The sequence below is a fragment of the Balaenoptera physalus genome (assembly GCF_965194825.1).
Source record: "Balaenoptera physalus genome assembly, chromosome: 13".
NCBI lineage: Eukaryota > Metazoa > Chordata > Mammalia > Artiodactyla > Balaenopteridae > Balaenoptera > Balaenoptera physalus.
Genome location: NC_138892.1, coordinates 95782179 through 95803875, shown reverse-complemented (window position 1 = coordinate 95803875; position 21697 = coordinate 95782179). Strand labels below are relative to the sequence as shown.

The 21697-nt window shown below is 35.8% G+C and overlaps 1 protein-coding gene and 1 long non-coding RNA gene across 14 annotated transcripts in view; one reads left to right on the top strand and one right to left on the bottom strand.

Moving 5' to 3' along the window:
• EPS8 (EGFR pathway substrate 8, signaling adaptor) overlaps positions 1 to 21697 on the bottom strand; it is a 211352-nt gene that overhangs the window by 47882 nt on the left and 141773 nt on the right. For 8 of the 13 annotated variants that reach the window (XM_082421930.1, XM_082421937.1, XM_082421941.1 and 5 more), the window contains 10 exons: positions 18498 to 18548; positions 17055 to 17122; positions 15891 to 16052; positions 13690 to 13839; positions 10925 to 11007; positions 10210 to 10346; positions 7221 to 7294; positions 5748 to 5874; positions 3919 to 4007; positions 3468 to 3542 (listed from right to left, as the gene is read on the bottom strand). In XM_082421930.1, coding sequence (XP_082278056.1) covers positions 3468 to 3542; positions 3919 to 4007; positions 5748 to 5874; positions 7221 to 7294; positions 10210 to 10346; positions 10925 to 11007; positions 13690 to 13839; positions 15891 to 16052; positions 17055 to 17122; positions 18498 to 18548 — 1016 coding nt within the window. The remainder of the gene's footprint in view (positions 1 to 3467; positions 3543 to 3918; positions 4008 to 5747; positions 5875 to 7220; positions 7295 to 10209; positions 10347 to 10924; positions 11008 to 13689; positions 13840 to 15890; positions 16053 to 17054; positions 17123 to 18497; positions 18549 to 21697) is intronic. The other 5 variants (XM_082421942.1, XM_082421932.1, XM_082421933.1 and 2 more) reach the window with 2 other exon arrangements.
• On the top strand, positions 7301 to 21638 carry LOC309641696. Its single transcript, XR_014252744.1, has 2 exons — positions 7301 to 8604; positions 19998 to 21638. It is a non-coding gene; the product is annotated as an uncharacterized lncRNA (long non-coding RNA).

Below are 21697 nucleotides of genomic sequence, written 5' to 3'. Positions count from 1 at the left end.
CCCAGTTCTGACATTCATGCTGATAAGGTTACGTACTTTCCTATGTTTGTAAGCAATATTCATTTCATATTCTACTTCAGGTCTTGTCTAGTTACCCTTGGGGAAAGAAGGATGAGATTTATCCCTTTTTGTTACTTGGATCCTTTGTCTCATTTTTTTCTGATAATCAAGCAAAATCTATGAGAAATGCTTGAATTTGCTCCATTTTTTATAAAGATTAAAGAACTCAATGACCATGGTCTTCATATGCTCTAAATCAAATTAGTGAAATTTATCTGCTTCACAGTTACCATTCTTACCCTTTAACAAAAATCATGGAAATAATCACACTACTAACAATTATCATTACTGCTATTATTATTCTACAAAGCAATTGTTTGCTCTTTTGACAGGATGAACCATTCAAAACCAGTCTACACATCCCTGTCTTGGCCCATCAAATAGGAAACTCTGTCCTCCGAGAAGTATTTAAAAGAAAGAGATTCTGCCTTCTTTCCATTCCTCTCTCACTTGCCCTCTCCACAAAAGGAGGAAAGACCTATCAAATTTGTGGTCTTGTGGAACTGTAGAAAAGGGTGATTTGTAGCCCAGTCTCTTTTGGAATCTGTCTGTGTGTAAGGTCAACACTTGTTCCATCTGCTTTCTGTTGCCGTGCTTTTCCCAAATCCCAGCACTTTTCTTTTTGCACTCAAATGTTATTTCAGCTAATTCTCCCAGCTGTCCTGTGGACAAGATGGTGGTATATGTTAGCTTGGAAAAACCACTATTAGACTGTTTACAAATATAAGAAATAGAAAATGGGAAGGGAAGTATATTACTGTACCTATTTCATTAAACGTATAAGAAAAGAGCATACCTGGGTACTGAAAATCTAGAAAATGAAAATGTGTATCTTGGATCCCGGCCTATGAGACAAGTGGTATAACCTTTTGCTGGACAAACTCATGGAAACATCCAGCTCCTTCACGAAAGGAATTGTTCCCAATGCACCACTTTGTTATCTTCAAAAATTATACCTTATGTAAAAAAACACATGTGCAAGAAGGGAGTTTTCCGGGAGAAAATCTGTATTATGTACACATCACTAGACCTGGCACATATGGGCCTCCCAAAGACTGATAATTGTCCCCCTAGTATCCATTCTCTTCTTCTCGCTTCTAGAAAGAGAAGCCCCTACATTTTAGATGGACACATAGCCACTCTGGTGGAGACTACATGCCTTTGGCGTTAGGGATGGCCATATGAGGAAGTTCCCGCCAATTGGATAATAGCAGAAATTGTCTAAGTTTGGAGTCACCTCCTTAAAGACAATTCTTTGCCTTTGTACTATTGTTACAGGACATGGAGGTAAGTCAGCTTCCACCATAGAAATGCCTGACAGAGTATCTCAATTCCTCCTCTTGGAAACAGTTTCTTCGTTTGGCTTACAGAATACCTACCATGATATTCCTGTTTTTCTTCTCCTGACTTCCTGCTTCTTCTCACTCTTCTTTGCTGGTTCTTCTCACTCTTCTTTGCTGGTTCTTCTCACTCTCCAATCACTGAAATTACCTAAGGCTCCATCAGCCCTTGTTCTTCTTTATTTATCATCACTCCCTTGGTGACATCATCCAATTTCTTGGCTTTGCATGCAGAGGATTTATAACTCTAGGCCTGATTTCTCCACTGAACTCCAAATTCATACATTCAACTACCAATGCAAATTTCTCCATCTGGATATAAGTCACTTTTGACATTGTCTGAAGTGAATTCCTTACCTTCTGGCCCAAACCTGTCTTACCCCCAGTCTTCCCCATCTCAGTTAATAATTAGTCCATCCTTCCAGTCTTAAGACAAAACTTTGGAGATATCCTGGACTCTCATACAACACTTCCAACCTACCAGCAAATTGTGTTGCTTCTGTTTAATAACCAGAATGAGGGACTTCCCTGGTGGCACAGTGGTTAAGAATCCACCTGCCAATGCAGGGGACACGGGTTCAATCCCTTGTCCGGGAAGATCCCACATGCCGCGGAGCAACTAAGCCCATGAGCCACAACTACTGAGCCTGCTCTCTAGAGACCGTGAGCCACAACTACCGAGCCCGTGTGCCGCAACTACTGAAGCCCACATGCTCTAGGGCCTGTGCTCCGCAACAAGAGAAGCCACCGCAATGAGAAGCCCATGCGCCGCAACAAAGAGTAGCCCCCGCTCGCCGCAACTAGAGAAAGTGCGCACACAGCAACGAAGACCCAACGCAGCCAAAAAAAAGAAAAAAATTAAGAAAGTAAATAAATAAAATAAAAAATTAAAAAAAAAATAACCAGAATGAAATCTCACCACCTCCAATGTTACCTGGTCCAAACAACATAATCTCCCATCTGGATTATTTCCATAGCCAGCTCAGTCCCTTCTTCCCTCAAATTTCTAAACATTGCAGCCAGAGCAATCCTTTTCTGCTGAAACCCCTCCCAAAGTGTCAAAGGTTTCACAATGACCTATAAAGACCAATAAGATATGTCCTCCTGTTTGCTGACTTCATCTCCCTCTAGTTGAGATCTCCCCCCTCGTTCTATTCAAGTCACTGTACCTATTTCTTCCAAGAACATGACTTGTATGTTACCATCTCAGTGCATCTACATTAGCTGTTCTCTGTCTGGAATTCTCTTCCTTCAGAAACCCACATGACTCATTCCTCACTTCATTTACTCAAATGATACCTTCTCAGTAAGTCGTTCCCTTAACCAACCCTATTCAAAAAGTGTGATACTCCACAACACACACACACACACACACACACACACACACGGCACTCCCTGTTCTCCTTCCCTGCTGTATTTTTCCACATAGCATTTATTTTGGGTGAATTATTTATATATTATTTAGGTTATTGACTGCCCCTCCACACTACAACACAAGTCCCGATAAGAATTTATGTGCTTTGTTCCTGATGAGTTACTAATAAGGCCAAGCACATAGCAGCCTCTCAGTTAATATCTGTTGAACAAATGAATGAATGAACAAGTGATTGAATCAGAGATAGCTCAGGAGATGGAGGAACACCTCACTGAAAGAAATCTGGATCTCTGAGTAACTTCATGGAGCAAAGACATCCATCCAGCATTGGACTCCTCACACCTAGCTTATTTTGTGAGAAGGAGAAAATTTTCTATATTGTTCAAGCCATTTATATTACATACTAGTATATACTGAAATACTAGTGTCCAATAAATCTTTATTTCTTTTCATTTCCCTAGCTCTATCAGAGACATCAGTTTCCTCAGCTATAAAATAAGGTGTCTGGACTAGATGATTTCTAAGGTTCTTTTAAACTCTCAAATTTCACATCCTCAGTGTTCACAGTAGATGGCAAAAGAAATAGTACCCATGCAAGGCAATGAAGAAAAACTGTCTAGATAATCTAGACAGACACGTGGGGTTGAAAAGATGCTAAGAATAATTACTTTCTTAAATTAACAAAATCTTACCATATTTAATGGAGTAAATAAAAAATGAACCAAATCTGCAGCACTAGGATTCTGGATGTGAGACTTCAATTTGGCCTGTAACATTAAAAAATCAGGCAAACCTATTACTATGATGTAATCGAGCCAAAGGCAGACATTCAAAAAGGTTCAACATAGACTCAAAGGAAGAGGTTTTTACTACTAGTTTCCCTTTTTTGTATCTTAATTAGCATGCGTGAGTTAGATTAGGAGAATTTCATTTTAAAAGACTGGAGTCATTCTTTTCTGATTAAATCTCTTAGATATACAGATTTTTGCAATCTGCTCTTCTAATTAAAGGCAAATCAAAACACATATACAAAAAAAATCTATAACAACAATTTAATCTCTTAATTTGATCAGGTACATCCTGGCTAGACTTTGATCTCTTCCGTTTGTTTCTCTTAATTGTATATAAATAAATTTCACTTACCAGAAGGTTAAATCCATGTTTAAACTTTTGGAAACAGTCAACAAATGAGTCAGGAGGTGGAGGTTTTGCCCTCAGTGTTAAAACGCCCTCTAAAGAAATAAATGGGAGGAGGGGTAGATGAGAGCAAAGTTCCAAGAAAACTTATTCAATGAAAAAAATTAAAAAACACATTTATGTTTGTAAAATTTGATGATCACATCAGATATCATGCTACCTAGTTACCCTCCCACATCTCATAGTCTGACTGTAACAAATTAAGGTGATCCAACGTTTGAAATGGATTCCTCTACCCTTAGACACTACCAGATTACTCATCAATTCCATAGATTTATATTGTAGCCCTTCTATGCACCAATCATTGTGCTTATCACCGTGAAGACTATAAAAATGTATAAGTTACAGGCTCTACTCTTAAAGGCCTTAAAATCTATAGAAGACATGACTCAGATAAGTAACAGAGATATGTCAACTGAGAGCTTAAAAAGAGACTACAGATGGGGAAATGTATTCTTAAAGATGTTTCGTGGGGAAAGCAGCTTTTAAGATGGGATTTGAGAAGTTTGTTCCAGGGCAATTTGGTAAGAAAAACATCATGGTTGGATAAAAACAGCATTAGCAAAAACAAGGAAAAAGGAAATTGCATGTACATGAAACAACAAACATAAAAGCAAAGAAACATGAGAATGGAAAAGCAGATCAAGGTTAGATTGTGAATGACCTTGACTGCCAGACCTCAACCGCCCGAGTTTGACTTATATCAATAGAACATGGGATTAACATGCTTTCCAGCAGAAGAATGAAGTGACCGCCTTCGAGCTTTAAGAAGACTGTCCTCACAGAATGGAAGACTAAAGCCTTGAGGGTTGCTTAGAAAGCTGGGTAAAAAAGGAGGCAGCTTGAAGCAGTGCTAGTTATGAAAATGAAAAGGGAAAAAACTGGGTACAAGGGACCAAAAAAATAAAATCAATGTTGGTTATAAGCTAGAGAATGGACTCATACAAAAAATCTATGGCTTTGAATCTGGATGACCAAGAAGATAGTATACCCTTCGTAAACAGTACAAGAGGAGTAAGTGGTCTGAGACATCAGAAAGCAGTAACACTTGATTTCAGAACATATGGAGGTGAGGTATATCCACATACATCCATCTAGAAAACAAGTCTACAGGTCATATGCTTATGATATAGACAGAGCTAGAGAAAGATTTGGAAGTCATGTGAAATAAAAGGAATATTTATTTACTATTCCCTTATGTATTTCAATCTATACCATTTTGTTCCGTAATTATAATTTTATACATTTTGAGGTCATTTTAAATAGCTGAACCACAGCATACTTAAAAACTGCTTGTAGGTGACCCGAATGTACTGTTTCGTGTTTTGTGATAAGAAATTAAAATCCACTGACATTTTAAACTATTTTAATGAGAAAAGTCAATCCTTTTATTTAACAAAATAATGAGGTTCTATATTTACAATTAAATAAATTCAAATATGGGAAGAATGGTGCTATGACTTTCTTTAACAGACATTACTTTTATAATGACTAATGAAAACTATAGACAGATGGTCACTACTGAATCTCAGAGTCTCTGTAATTTAGGTAAAGTGTCCTAGAGTCTTTCTTTACTGTGGCCAACTTGGGACCAAATGGACTCTTCCCCAGGCTCATCTTAATCTCTGCCTACATCACTGGCGCTATCTCAAAACCAGAAAAGGGACCTTGGTCCCTGGTCAATGGAGTCTTACTGAACAGCTCAGAAGGGCAGAAACTCTGCCTAGCACTGGCATTCTGAATGGTCTTTAGAAGGTTAAGAAAATCCAACTTACCTCCTGGTCCTTTCTTTTTACCTTTCTTAGCTTTCTTCCTTTTAGAAAGCTCAGAAAATGCTTCAGCTGCTTTTTGGAGTTTTGTGATAAAAAATTCAATGTCATCCAAAATGTGGTTTAAGATTTGCTGGAATTAGAAATTACAGAATAAAATATAAAACAAGGGAAAACTATTTTTGCCTTAGCTGTACACTGTGAAGGAAAATCAGAAAGTTAAAAAAAAAAGAAAGAAAGAAAAGAAAAAGGAACACCTCCCGCATGCAAATTTCAAGTTTATCACTAATTCTAAGAAAAAGTTTTGAACTAAATATACCTGTGGCTAAAGTCTAACATTTACATTTTTTTAGCTTAATTTTGTTCTATTTTCAATACCATAAAGAAAGCATTCACAATATCTATTCAGATTATTACTTATTTTCAATTACTCTGATTTTTTCACTGTGCTCGCCCACATAAAGTTAGGGGAAAAATTTCCAAGAAACAGTTTGTTAGAACAGCACTGATCATTTCTGTTTTTCTAATAAATTTTCCAGTAAAGCACTGACAATGCTATTTCATGGAATTAAAGGGCTATAGAGTGTTATGATAACCTAATAAACACATAGATAATCTGCAATAATAGGCATTAATAAGCATTTCTTCTGGGTAAAACAGAATTAATGATGCACTATGCTTTCAGAGATCATGAGATCAACTTTGATTATACTATATTGTATATTATATTATACATATTATATTATACATACTATAGTCTTACTAGACTTTCTCTTTTATGTGTGAAACTTGACATTCTTTTAACTAAAGAGTAAAAACTGAGATTAAATAAGCTTTTAAGTATTAAATAAAGTTTTAAGTATTAACAAGTAATACTGTGATGTAAAAATTAAATTCCAAACTTCAAATTCCTCTAAATATTTGTTTCCAAATAAGCTGAGAACATAAGTAGAGTATAAAAAGTAATTATGCTGATGTCATATTTTATGATTATGTCACAGGACATTGTCATTCTGCAAGGAAATTACTATGGAGAAATAAAAATAAATATAGCCGCATCCTTTATAAAGCATTAAAATGTACTTATCTACCCTTAAGAAATGCCACATAACTTTTATCTTTCAGGCATTATAAAATATTTTAGAATAAATGCCAGGAAGACAAATTTAGAAGATATTTCAATCATGGGTTACAAACTATGAGAAAAGAAAAACCCCTCAAATCTTGATAATTCAGCTTAAATTCCTTTGCAAACCAGTTGATATTCTAGTTCTATCACAGCCTTAGTCTACTAATTAAATATTGGCATAAAGGCAAAAATAGTTTAAAAAAATAATTCAAAGGGCATAACCACCACTGGAAAGAGAAAATATAGTTTCCACAAAACACCTTTATTTAAATCAACTTAATTTTCCCTGTTAATAATTTTTCCTCTTAAAAAAAAAAAGCCAATGATATAAAGATGACTATTTCACTTACCACATCTCTGTCAATGCGAGCTGCCATCATCTCAGGTGTTTCTTCCTGCTGATGATAATGCCTTTGTTTCTCAACTAAAGAAAAGAGAATCATATATCTTTCAACCTGTTGCTTAAGTGATACCAATATAGATAATCAAACATGCAAATTGGCTAGAAAAGAGCATCATTTGCAAAAGGAAACACCTCCACTGGGTACAAAAATCAAAGCTGTGCCCATCATCTCTGACTTGCATCCTTGCTACCACACTTGGCAGAGCTGCAGTACTGGCTTTCCATTTGTATGGGATGGATTTACACTGTAATTTCCCCTCTATTCTCTCTCTTTCCAAAGTCAGCTGCCAGTGGAACCAACCCTAACTTAGTACCCTTTAATTCCTACACAAGAAAAAAATATAAACCCACACTACTCACCTACTTCTTAAAAGGGGCCGACTAAGTTCTAAGTTCTAAAGCTCCTAATTTTCATACCATCCAACATCATGACAACAGTAAAGCTTTGGGGGTTCTGATAGTAAAGTGCTTCTAAAATTGTAGTCTAATTAAGCTTAAAACCCACAATGTTGGGCTCATTATCATGTTAAGCCATAAGCTTTATAAGTAGAAATACCTACAAGAATTTGCAAATTAAAGAACCAAAGTCTTGAGGTGTTACGTTAGCTCAGTTGGCTAGACCATGACGTTAATCATGATCATTATCATGAACTCCGTCCTGGTACAGGTCAGTTAACACTTCCACTAAACACAGATACTCATTCAAAGATTTCTCAGTAGATGAAATGAAAGAAAAATGGATGGATGAAACAGAAAAACTGTATCATCACTAATGGAGATACAACTCATGATGGAGCATCATGACTCATGATGTTCAATACAGAGAACTGCAAAAAATACTGAAAACTGCTATGCCTCCTCTATGCCTAACTTTACCCTTAAATGGAATACTTGCCAAAAAAAGGGAAGAAATCACTCAGTCTTACGAAACTTAATCAGTGAAATTTCAACATATGAAATCTTGCCAGTTAGCTGGCTGTTTTACACATGGTTAGCTGCTGTCTTGGCTATAGTGCACTCCAGAGAGCAGTGAGTTGAAGCTGAACTACAGCTATTAGGAACTCCAATAGGTCCCAAAATATCATTCGGAGGGCACAGTGAGAGAGATGCAGTATTTCTCGAATTTTTCATAATCTGCGGCACTACTCGCATCCCACTGCCACTATTCTACAGAGGTCTATTCTGGAGTCAGGGGTAGAGCTACATTAAGGATCCAAAGAAGGAGTTGTCCAGCCTGAGTCAGCTGGAGCCTTCAGAGGGACCAGAGGGATACTCCTCTTGGAGGGCTTTCCAACTACACGCTGGCCTGGAGCCTGACAGGACCTCATGTGGTAAGTGGTGTGTTCTGTTTGACCTAGTAGTAAACTAGAAGTTCTGAAAACCTTACCTAACTGTAATTTAAATAGATGAGACTGCACAGAGTATTTCAGACAAAATCTAATGAGGGCTCAGAAACTCATGGGAATAAATTTTTGTTGTTGTAAATTATATTAGGTTTTACAGATGTTTTTACAGGTTTATCCAGAATGTCTGAAAACTTAAGATGTCTTGTGCTTCCTCAACTTCAAGAAAAACCATTTTGACTTCTCTCAAAATAAAACCTACATCCCCTCTACAAAATAGTAACAATAGCAAAAATATTGTAAGTACACAAGAAGTAGAAAACACTATAAACTCCCGTTTAGTTTTTAAACATAAAATTGTAAATACAAAGTAGATTGATAGAAATGTATATAATTCCTAAAGACAGAAACTGCTATAAAATTACAGTAAATAATAATTCTGTTACTTTATTTTTGAAAAGCGGATGCTTCAAAGATTTCTTTCTTTCATCTGTTCGGTAGCTGGGTTTATATGTAAAGTGAAAATAACTTTAAGAACATGGGAATCTAAATAAAATGGAAAGCAATTGATAAAATAAAATGAACTCAATCTGGCAAAAATGAATGTCTACTATACTGTTCCAGGTACTATTATAGACATTATTTGCTTTCAGACTCACAGCAACATAGGAATTATTATCCCCATTCTTCAAGTAAGGCATAACTTCACAGGGTCGCACAGGTAGATCTCCGTCTTGCTCCAGAGCCCAAATTTTGGCTCACCGGACTCAAAGTACAGTCCAGTATCACTCACTTTGGTAATCAAGTTCTGTAGGTTAACTACATTGTTAGATTCTCATGAATAATGCTTTATTAGATAAAGGATAAGTGATTTAAGAAGTCACATTGAACTAGGAGGCAAAAGAATTAGGCTATGGTCTCCATCAAATTCAGACTCACTGGATCACAATTTATTCACCCTTAAAATGAAGAGATTGGACCAAACATATTTTAAGGCATTTTCCAGCCATAAAAATTTCAGACTTAGTAAAACACTCTGTCATATAAAAGGTTACACTATGTTCTTTGCCATGATTATTTGTTTTTAAAGAAGGATGTCATGGTAAAATGACGGTACAGACATAGGGCCCACTGGGCAAGTTTACCCGATGGTGAATGCATTTTAGCCCTTTTCCGTCGCCCTACCCCTGTCCTGACATCCTGTCCTTGTAACCACAAACAGTTTGTCCAAAAGAGGACAGTGGTAAGATAATAATAATGCAAAGAACTTGAAGTATTATCTTAAAAAAATATTGATCGTCTCCTCTTTGCTATATATAATATTACCATTCTTTGAGTTGAGTCAAACTTCCTCTCTTTGACTGCTTTAGAAAGAGTCTACTCCTAACACCATATTTATTAAAAGACTGGTCTGGACTCTCAGAGACAATAATCTTACAGTGCCCAAGGCTTAACTTTCCTTTGCGAAAGATTTATTTTTACAAAACTAACCTCAAGTTTCAGCTCAGAAACCAGCATCAGATTTTGAAAGCGAGAACTAGGTCACAACTCAAAGTAAACGATAAATAAGTACCAATCCCTGGGAATACTCACAGTCCCCTTGGTCAGCTGCCAGTGCGGACCAGGCTGCCACCCGACTTCTAACATCCACCTGGGTCACAGTTCCAGGAGGCACAGGGGCGGGAGCTCTGGGTGGAGGCGGTATACCAGGGTCTGCTTTGGAAATCATCCTAAAAACAGACGAAAACAAACTGAATTTCCACCATCTCTATTTCTACAATACATCACTTCTCTCAATTTTATGGTATTAGTTCTTCAACTTCAAGAAGAACTATGTCAAGGGGTAGAAAAACAAGGATTTCCTAACCATGCCATGTTATGTATATTTATAAATGTATATGAAATATAAAAATATAGAACATTTTCAAATCAGCTGAAAACCAGGTTTAACATTTTTTCTGGGTCCCCTATGATTTGCAAAGGCCGTTAACCAACTCGAGACCTAACATCTATTTATAGTCCCTTTGGCTACCTTCCCTTAAAATGCCACACATTGGTTCATAAATCTCTGTGACAACACAAGTAGGAGGAGCCGTATCAGAGAAAGACCAGAATCATGGAGAGAAAAGGCACACACACATACACCGACAAACTTAGGAGAGCAAATGAGTTGAGATTACAGGTTGCAACCTGCAAAATATAATAATATACCTTCAATGAAAATATATATTTTTTTAATTTTTAGAGGAAAAAAAAAAGACTTAAAGACACACCAATTCTAGCCCTTAATTTCTTTTAATGTTTTTACCTCAGGACATCAGGCCGCCTCTTCTGTTTCCCTCCTTTACTGTCGCTGATTGCACTTTCAATATCTTCACTAATTAGGTTTGCCTGCAATGAAAGACAAGTTACCTGGGGGCTTATGGATTTTTTTTTTTTGTCTTGATATGTAGGTTAAAACAGAAAAAGGGATTACGTTCCCTGTCCGAAACAATAAATGTCTTGATGCAAAGAAGCGTGTTTTTTTTTTTTTTTTTTAAATCTGCTTTCAAAACATAACCCTTCCAGTTTTTTAAGTGAATTTTGTAATGACAGGATTGGAAAACTGAAAGAATTTTTTAAGATTATTTAATCCAGATTCCTTTAGTTTTTTCTTTTTTTAACAAAAAAAAGCTATACTTGCATAAAGGCAAAGAGAAAAAGGATTTGCTTATGCTGAAAGTATAAACACATGCTGCAAATGTAATGGGTTAACACCTCTGCCTGGGAAGAACTGAAGGAATCAGAAGTACAAGCACGTGAAGCAGCACCCCTCCTCTCCCCCATCCTCCCCATCCACTGGGCCCCCACTAACCGGCGGAAACCACTCAGTTCCAGCAGCGCTACTCCCAGTTTAAGACAAACCCACATTGTCACAGGGTGGACCCCAACACTGGGTTGTGACCTTTGTGATAAACCCTTTATTTTGTCACTGCAGGTTAATAAAAATTAACTTGCTCCAAATGGTTTGACTTTTCCGATCCTTTTCCAACAATAACCCCTGAACATTTAATTTGGTTTTCCTGGGAACCAATAAGAGATTAGCAGCTAAGAAATTTATTTTGTTTGGTTCTGAAGTTTATTTAGCCCGTGATTATTACTGTATATTAGGTTCTTGCTGGGATGTATTTATCTTCTATGTTGTGCCTGCTTGTTCTCTGTAATTACGTATGTTTTTCTCAAATACATATATGCATACATACATACATATGTATTATACTCTTTTACCATAAGCGCAGGTAATCATAAAATTTTAGAACTGAAAGGACACTTAAAGATCATATAATCTGTTCTTCTTGTTTTATAATTAATAAACCTGAGGAATACTTATATGATGACTTGGCCTAGGTCACACGGCTATTAAATGAGAGCGCTAATGCATCCTAGTTCAGCTTCACTTCCTTCAGAACATTCTAGTTTCAGGTAGACATTACAAACGTCATTTCAAAGGCTTTCTATTATGTGGGAAAATAAAACTGAAGATGCCTAGGAGTCCTGAATTTGCTATGGGCAGGGTGTGGGGTTGGCTATCATATTTCTAAGAAAAAATTTACTACAGAGGTGAGCAGGAGTATTGTGTAAAGTCCCATGATAAAGAAACTTTAAAACACAAAACTGATGTTGCAAGATGGCCCATATAAAAGAAACCACATATTTCATTGCATTTATATTTTTCATGGGCAAGGAAAAAAATCCATCTCATATGTGCACCAATGCGTAAATGCATATAGCTGTATAGTGGTCCTTGAGTTTTAATGAGGACAAAACAGCATTCAGTAAATCTGTTTTGGACCCATCAATATCATCATGCCCTATCAAATAAAGCAAACCTTTCATCCTCAAAACTGAAATCCAGAAACTTCACTCAGCCCAATAACTCTTAGTTTCCAGGGAGGGATTTTAGAGCACTGAAGCAAACACCAGATTTAAAATGTCTTTTAGCACAGATCTGTTTTTAAAATGTTTGAATTAAATTTCACTACATTTTCAGAGCAAAATATTCATCTTAATCCTTACTGATTTAATAAATCTAACCTTGCAAAATTCTTAATACATTTTATGACTTTCAAAAGGCACTATATAAAAGTTTGATGAACATTATGTATACAAATTATCTACTGCCACAATTCTTTTCAAGTAAGATTTTTAGAAAGTCATTTATGACATAAATTGAAATAAAAAGAAAATTATAAAATACACAATTCATAGTCAATCTTAATTTACATATCATATTTTAATGTCAAAGAATTACAGAAAAGATCAAGTGACACTTTATGCTAATCTCCCGGCATTTCTTTATAAGATAAAAACTGCCTGTATATGTTATAATATGCAGTCACAGTGATAAAACACTGCTTTGGCGAAGCACCAATCAACTCAACCAAAAATGATTTCCCTTTTAGAGAAATCAACTCATGAAATAAAGATTCAAGTTTGAAGATAAATTCTAATGTCCAATAAAGCGTCACAAATTATAATCATTTGAAAATTACAGTGTACTTTGAAATACAAATCTTGAGCGTATGGCATATTATTACTGGTAACTATGCTCAACTCTTTTCACATTATCACTAGGGGATTACATATCTTGAGCAATTATTCAAGTCACATAATTAAACAGTGAACCTTAAATCGATATCATGGAAAATGTCCAAGTGTTTCATTGCAATAATCCATGCTATGTGATTAGTGCAGAATAAAATAGGATGGCATGATTATTTATTGTCCATGAAGAACGACTTTTGAAGAATCAATCTTTAATTATAAGTCCAAGTCCCTCAGTGAAGAATTTAATGTATTATCCACACCTTTTTTTTAATAAACAGAATGTATCTGATTTCTTTTTTTTAATACTATTCTATCTCCTCTTTTACTGAGCCTGGAAACCCTACGGAAGATACTGAGGCATTTGTTTTCCTTACAAAATCCTAAGAAACTAAAAATCTAGTACCTACTAGCCATGTGATTGAAGTAGATAATCAAAAGCTGCTGGAACACGTGCTTAAAGGGAAAGAAAAGTCACCATTCTTTTACCTTAATCTCATCACACTGGAAAAGATGAAGATCAGGCTTGTTCTGAGTTGACTCTTTGCACACAAGGGCAAGAATTGAATCATAGTTACACAAGTGCATCACAGCTTGGCAGTGCTGGATTGTGTTCAAAGGAAAATTCTCCAGTTCATTCTACAAAGTAAAAATATAACTTGCCTTATTTTTCATTAGCTATATAAAATCTATCCCACAAAGAGCTCTAGGCATCGTACCAATAATTTTTAAAGTATCCAAATCACATTGACAATGGATGCTAGTAAACACGGTAAATTTGGAGGATGAGTAGGTACAAGTAGGCAGCAAAGATACAAGCCTGGCGGACGGGAGAAAGAGCAACAAAAATGGAAATATTTAACAAAGGAATGTGTTGTGTTCTTAATAAACAGAAGAAATACTGAAATTAGCATTACTGATTTCCTAAGATTATGGGGTAGAGATGATGCCTTTAAGAGCAGAATAGGTAAACTGAGGCCTCTTTCCAAAATTATTCACCATATTACCTGGTATTCTTTTCCCTGTGGCTATGTAGTTTCAGGTTTTTTTGTTTGTTTGTTTGTTTGTTTTACTTGAACACTGTACAGTCATACTCTTAGTTTCTACCTTCAGTGATCACAAATGTTAGGCTGAGAATAACACATCATTTGCACACTTTTTATTTCAGTGAATCTCTCAGATGAAAAAATTCACTATGTAAGGTTTTCCAGCCAAAAATGTCAAACAGCATGGTCAGAAGAATCTTACTAAAAAATACATTCTTCAAAATGATTAAGATATTTGGTCTTGTGAAAGTGAATATTATTTAATGAGATATATTTAAGGTGCTTATCCTAACACTAATGGCCTTACACAAATAGCGAGTGGGTCATGATGGAATTGACGGGAGAAATTGTGGGTTTTTTTTAAGTAAACAAAATACAATATCCCTGATAACTAGAACATAAAAAATAACAATAACTTTTATTACAGACAGCACATAGACATCACACCATAAATTTATTCTAAGTCCTGACTCCCTGGGACCCAGAAAAGGTGAAACAAAAAAATGCAGGTTCCATTAAATTAGAATGAAATTTCTGAGCCATACTAGAGAGAAAATAACTTTTCTTTCTTTGCAAAAGTAAATTAAATAATACCCCTCCTCTACAATTACTTGAAACTATAAGGATTAGAGAAGCTCTCAGTTGCTATTCGCTCACAGAATTCAATGAATGAATGGAAGAAAGGGCCAATTTTACCCTGACTCCTATCAGACAACAAAGAGTTGTTGTCTTTATCTTAGCAACTCAAACACCTATTAGATGATGGAGCTCAGAAAAGGCCTTTTTTAAGAGTTCCAGCCTCTTACCCGAGTAGCTGTGTAAAAGAAAGGTGCCCAGTGTTGGCCTGGTGGAAGTTAATGTACATACACACAAACCTTTTTATCCCAATTCACTCACTGCATTTCAAACCATATCACGGGGATATGGTTTGGCCTAGCATGCAATTAATATGTGTCATAAAGAATAGTGCCCTACAGGGGCCTTATTTTATTTTATTTATACTATTTTTTTATTTTTTTGGTATCAGCGCAATTGTTTCTTTGTTTTTAATTTATTTATTTTAATTTATTTATTTTTGGCTGCATTGGGTCCTCACTGCTGCGCACGGGCTTTCTCTAGTTGCGGTGAGCGGGGGCTACTCTTCGTTGCGGTGTACGGGCTTCTCATTGCGGTGGCCTCTGTTGTTGCGGAGCACGGGCTCTATACGCACGGGCTTCAGTAGTTGTGGCATGCGGGCCCTAGAGCGCAGGCTCAGTAGTTGTGGCGCACGGGGCTTAGTTGCTCTGCAGCCTGCGGGATCTTCCCGGGCCAGGGATCGAACCCGTGTCCCCTGCATTGGCAGGTGGATTCTTAACCACTGCACCACCAGGGAAGTCCCCAGGGGCCTTATTTTAGCACTATGCATTTTTTCCTCACTTCTTCCATCTCATCATACATGGTTAAAAAAACACTGTATCCCTCTATCTCTAGTTTAAAAACATGATTTCGCATGCATAAAGTATGACATTTTTTCTTCAAAATAACTGACAAGAATATTTTATGTTACTAAATTTTTACCCATTTTCAAACAACCTGACCTAATTGTAAACATAAATATTTGTGGACTTTCTTGAAAATAAAATAGTATAAATATTTCCAACTTGCCTTTGATTCTAAATCAATCAGGCTCACAGCCCTCTCGTCCACTTGAAGAATCATATCTTGAGTCCATATTTTGCCCTTGGCATCAAGCAATTTCAGCTTCCTTATTCCATCGTCAACAGTTATCATAGCATCTTTCCGATCCAGAACAAAGGTAGTCAAGTGCTTACGATTGGCAAAAAGAAAAAACAGAATACACACAGTCTCTTAGTAAACACTTTCCAAAAAAATAGCAAAGTTAAACTAACTGAAGTCAGCTAGTAGAGAGGGGAGAGACAAATACAAAGTACTCTAGAACTTCATGGTTACCTTATAGGGATAATAAGGTCAAATAGGTTTTTGCTGAATAGAGGAAATGATGCCTTGAATCATAAAATATCTAAATCTGTTTAATACTGAGCCTTGTGGAGCTACATAAACGTGACAAAAACAAACTCTAAACAGATTAAATAACATTCGCTTTATTTAATCCATTTTATTCCATTTTGGTTATTTAAATGCTGAACAATAGAAGGCAATCTACAAGGCAGCTTGAAAACTACAGACGTTGGTAATTGACAGCAGCAACAGCAATTCTAGTCTGTAACAACTGTCAAAACTTTTCACTCTACTGAAACAAAACTGTTTAAATGTAATTAAGCATGCTTGAGGAGGTAGAAACTTGGAAATAAGAGCAGTTTAAAAATTACTCCCTGATTAAATATTTTCCATTATAATAAGCAAATGTCCACCCAAGTAGATTCCAATTAAGAGCAAATATCTGAAAAGACAGCAATAGAGGAAAAACTAAAAAAAGAAACCATTGCTTAAACAGAACTAGTAATGACTTTAGACAAAACTAAAAGTAAAACTAAACCATCCACTGAAACTGTCAAGGCTTATTTCAAGAAGATTCCATAATACAAAATAGAAGGCTTGGTCCTGTTTTTAACCAAAATAAGGCTGACAATGATAAATGAGTAGTTATCATTTTAATTTATTCTCTATGAAAACAGATTAACAAGATACTTTTATATTTAACATCTGCTTTATAAAAATCTGAAAGAAAAAAGGTCAACACAATTTACAACATCATAGAAATGAAATAAAACATAACTCTGATTTTACTACCAATTTTTATGTCCCTCAAGCTTCATTCTAAAGTTAGCAAACATCAAAGTATCTTACTTCAACATGGTATTGGGATATATCTGACACGCTGCTGACACTATCCCGTGCATAATTCTTCCTTTGTTCTGGAAAAGAAGTTTAAAAAGCCATTATTTACCCATGAATAGGCTGATGTTCATATATCAGTGTCTCGTGGCCATCTCTAAAACTAGTCTATCTCATATATAAGTACAGTAGTACAGTAGTGTAAGTCACCACTGTGTGGTGTATCTGAAAATACTCATCATTCACATTAAATGAAAAAGTCATGAGAAAGCTTACATTATATGCAAGAACAATTTGACCCAACATAAATGTTCAGAATCCCAAAGGTTAACAAGATTATTAATGTTGTAAGAAAAAGTTATTTTGTGTAAAGATTTTATTAATCAGGGACCTCTTCTTTGGCAAAAAGATAAAAACTGGCTTGTAAATTTCATCTTTTAATGCACTGAGAACAAAATGGAACTGCAAATACTGTCACAGATGCTGTATTATATGAGTTAGACTACATTATTAAAATAATGAACACTGCAAGGAACATGTTTCACCACATCCACACCATGGAGAGTGTTAAAGGAGAGTCAATCATACTCACTGCCATTAAACTTTAACAATTTTCACACATCTACAGAACACACAAATGTGATACTCAGAAATGTAGATATAAGCTGTTAGAAAAAATAAGAAAGTTAGGTAGAAAGTTTCTGCACCAACTATTTAAAAAGCAAAAGGCAACCTTTGTTTTTCTTTTGTAAAATGCTGCAAAACCAAAATAAAATATGTGAAGGCAATATTTTGTATTTGCTGCTTTCTAATCAAGCAACTTGATTATTTGTAAATTTGCGGTTGCCCTATTTTTTCTAAAGCAGCATGCTATGGTGAAAAAGAACTCTAAGTGGGAACCAGAAGAGTTTTGATTCTCACTCTGGCTCTGTCACTATGTAGGAGATTGAATTTGGCAAAACTCTGGATCTCAGCACCCTTATTGTAAAATACAAGGGTTAAATAAGATCAAACTTCAAGACTCCTACAGTACTAAAATTCTCTATCTGTCTCTCTGTCTCTATCTCTTTCTCTCTCTGTCTCACACACACACCTTAGTTTTCCTAATAACCACTTTTTTCCCCAAATATAAACCTGTTTCCTTCAGGTAGTATAGAAACTTTTAGATTTTCCTAAAACAACAGAAGTTGAAAAGTTCTGCTGAACATAAAAGCAGAGCAAGTACAAAAATATAAGGCACATATACAGACTAAGAATGTTAACACATAGAATTTTTTTAAACTTTGATAAAAGTAATGACTTTTCATTTACATTTATCTTAATGCTGATATGAAAATATAAATATGCCTTATATTATATCACTATGATATTATTCCAATATATTCTATTTTTGCTTTTGCAGCATTGAAGTTACTTAATAAAAACAGACACACTACAAAATGCAGTATCTGCTACCTTTCTTTTTCTGTTTGGATGACGATCTGAAGAAGTATAATCCATCTGGTCCTACCAAAACAATGTGACCAAAAAGAAACATCTGGTTTCACCTAAAATTTTCTATTCTGTTATGACAGAACATAAACCTTAATTTACATATTTTAAAAAGTGAACAACCATAATTTTTCTGGTTATTAGCCGAGCATTAATCAATGTGAGATATTAACAAATGGATAATTTTTCTTGGGAAAACCATTATAACTTTTAAAATACAATGTATAACTCAGGGACATATCTGAGAAAAGCACTTTTAGAAATAATCAATATTTCAGAATCCCTGATTCATCGTATTCTAACACAGTTCTCCGTGGCCAACCCAGAACATGAGGGTAGTTCTGTTTCCTCTGGTCTGATCTAAGGACACTAAAAGAAATAGCAGTGGTTGCCATGGTCTCCAATTTTGATAATGGCAACCCCAGGATGTTCAAATGCTTTTCTGAGTCTTTCAGGTAAGTGATTGGCAAACACGGTTGAAGGTCAAAAATATTATGTTTTGTAATTAAATATTCTCATTATGAGATAGCGAGACTTTGTTCCCCCAAATTTCCTAACACATAGTTTCTCAATCCCACAGAAACGTACTTTACAAAAATAGAAAAACACTATTTGATAGTATTCATAAACAGCATGATGTTAACTGATTACTCTGATTGCCTAAAAAATATGGTACCATTTCTAATTTTCCAAATCAAGGATCCATTTTGGGAATTCCTAAGCTCTTTCTCTCTCATGTTACACAATAAATAAGATGTATGTGTTACAAGAAATTACCTTTTAAAAATCCTAAAAATGTATAAGTGCCATAAAATGGATTTATAAATAAACTAGTAGTTTCAGTGATTTAAGTCAATGAATAAAAAAAAGTTACTATTAACATTTTAATAGGAAATTTTGAAAGAAGGCTCCTAAAAAGCAATTATAGTACATTTATTTTTTATGAAAATCATATGTATTCTCAAGTACAGCTGTAAATAGGAATTATGCTCCTAAGCCTGAAAAATCTCACCCAAAGCCTTAAAACAGTGTGAAAAGCCTAAATAAAGTCTCCATGATACTCAAGATAAAGTCTCTCCTGACGTTCACCACTTTCTCTAACAATGGTTCTCAACCTTGGCTGCACATTAGAATGAACTTTAAAAAAAAATACTGCGCTCCCCACGCCCCCCATGCCCCCCAGGATTCTAATGTAATTGGTCCAGGGTGTAATCTGGGCCCCGGGATTTGGAAAAGCTCTCCAGGCAATTCTAATGTGCAGCCAAGGTTGGAAGGTACTGTCCCCAAATCTGTGCAAGTGGCAACTCATCTACCACATCTTATCTCAAGTTGAAATTTTTTTCTTTCCAAATTAAGAGCGTAAATCACAGTCAAATAGTCTCTCTCTCTGAATCAATTAGAGCCAGGAACAAATTTTACTTGGTTATAGTACCACTGATTGTGTTTCACTGTTTTTCCTAATAGCTTTTATCCCATGGACCACAATATACAAACCCAAAAAGATGGAAGAATTCAGTCACCAAAGACGAAAATCCTTTACACATCATTTTAGCATTCTTGAGTTGATATGCTGCTGCGAAAACTGATATTCTACTTCCGGATCAGGAACTTAACCTTAGGTTTCAATGAACTTTGGATGATTATGATATATCACGGTAGGTTCATCAGTTGTACCAGATGTACCACTCTGGGGGGCTGGTGATAGCGGAGGAGGCTAGGCTGTGTAGGCATATGGGAAATCTCTGTACCTTCTCCTCAGTTTTGCTGTCAACCTAAAACTGATCCCAACAGAGTCTTAATTTTAAAAAATTAGGTTTCATCTAACTCTTCAATGAGTACAATGACAACTATAATAATATGCAGGTCTCAGCATTTAACCTTAATTCTCGTTTGCCTGTATTGCTGTTTATGCATAAGAGAGCAAGATTTGAAACAGCTAACATTCAGAAAATTGTTATTTTCTCTTTCTCTGAAAACAAAGTGTTGCTTCGAAAGTAAGGACTTGATTATTAAAAAGAAAAAAATGTAACATAAAAGCAGCTGCCGAGTAGTTCTCTCCCTAAATAAAACAATGGGCTACAGTTCATATTACTTTATGCTTAAAAAACTTTCAACCACAGTACAGGAGAATTCCTTTCTCGCTATTTTAGTGTATAATTTCCATAGAAGAGAGGTGGCTTAGTGGGAATCAATAAGAAGCACTGAGTAAAAATTATAAGCTCTCATTATCTAGGCAACTATAATCACAGATTGACAAATCAGAATCTGAACATGATAACTTTTTAAAATCAAGGTCATTTTTACAAAACTACATTATTTAAGAATTAATTGTATTGGCCAGTCCAACAAGTCGTTAAAATAGCTTATCCCCGAGGAGAAAAGAAGCTTTAAAACTTTCAGCTAAGGTGGAAAAATTGCCAAACTGTCTTTTTGAGTCACATGCACTGACATACTCTATGAAGCAGAATTTTGACTCTACCATCGCCCAACCTCCTGATAGTATATAATCAAGGGCCTTTTACTTCTTAAGAATTTCAAAAAGTTTTTTCTTAGAATATTTATTTTTTCCAAGTAAATCACACCTTGTAAATAATGAGGATGGAGATAAGAGAAGTGGGTTTTAACCCTTCAGTGCCACCTAAATGTATAAGAGCTGGCCTGAGCTTCAGTGAGGACAAGCAAACAGAGAGCCTAGTTCCAACCAAGATCAGGAGACAGAGAGAAACAGAAAGAAAAAGAAAGATAAGTACAAAAAGAAAAATACGTGGGGTAGATATCTATTAAGAAAAGTGGTGAGCTTCCCTGGTGGCGCAGTGGTTGAGAATCTGCCTGCCAATGCAGGGGACACGGGTTCGAGCCCTGCTCTGGGAAGATCCCACATACCGCAGAGCAACTGGGCCCGTGAGCCACAACTACTGAGCCTGCGTGTCTGGAGCCTGTGCTCCGCAACAAGAGAGGCCGCGATAGTGAGGGGCCCGCGCACCGCGATGAAGAGTGGCCCCTGCTTGCCACAACTAGAGAAAGCCCTCACACAGAAACGAAGACCCAACACAGCCAAAAATAAATAAATAAATAAATAAATTAATTAAATAAAAAAAAAGAAAAGTGGTATATTCAGGAATACTGCTCTGAGAAAGTTGAGTCAAGCACTATGTAAAAATACA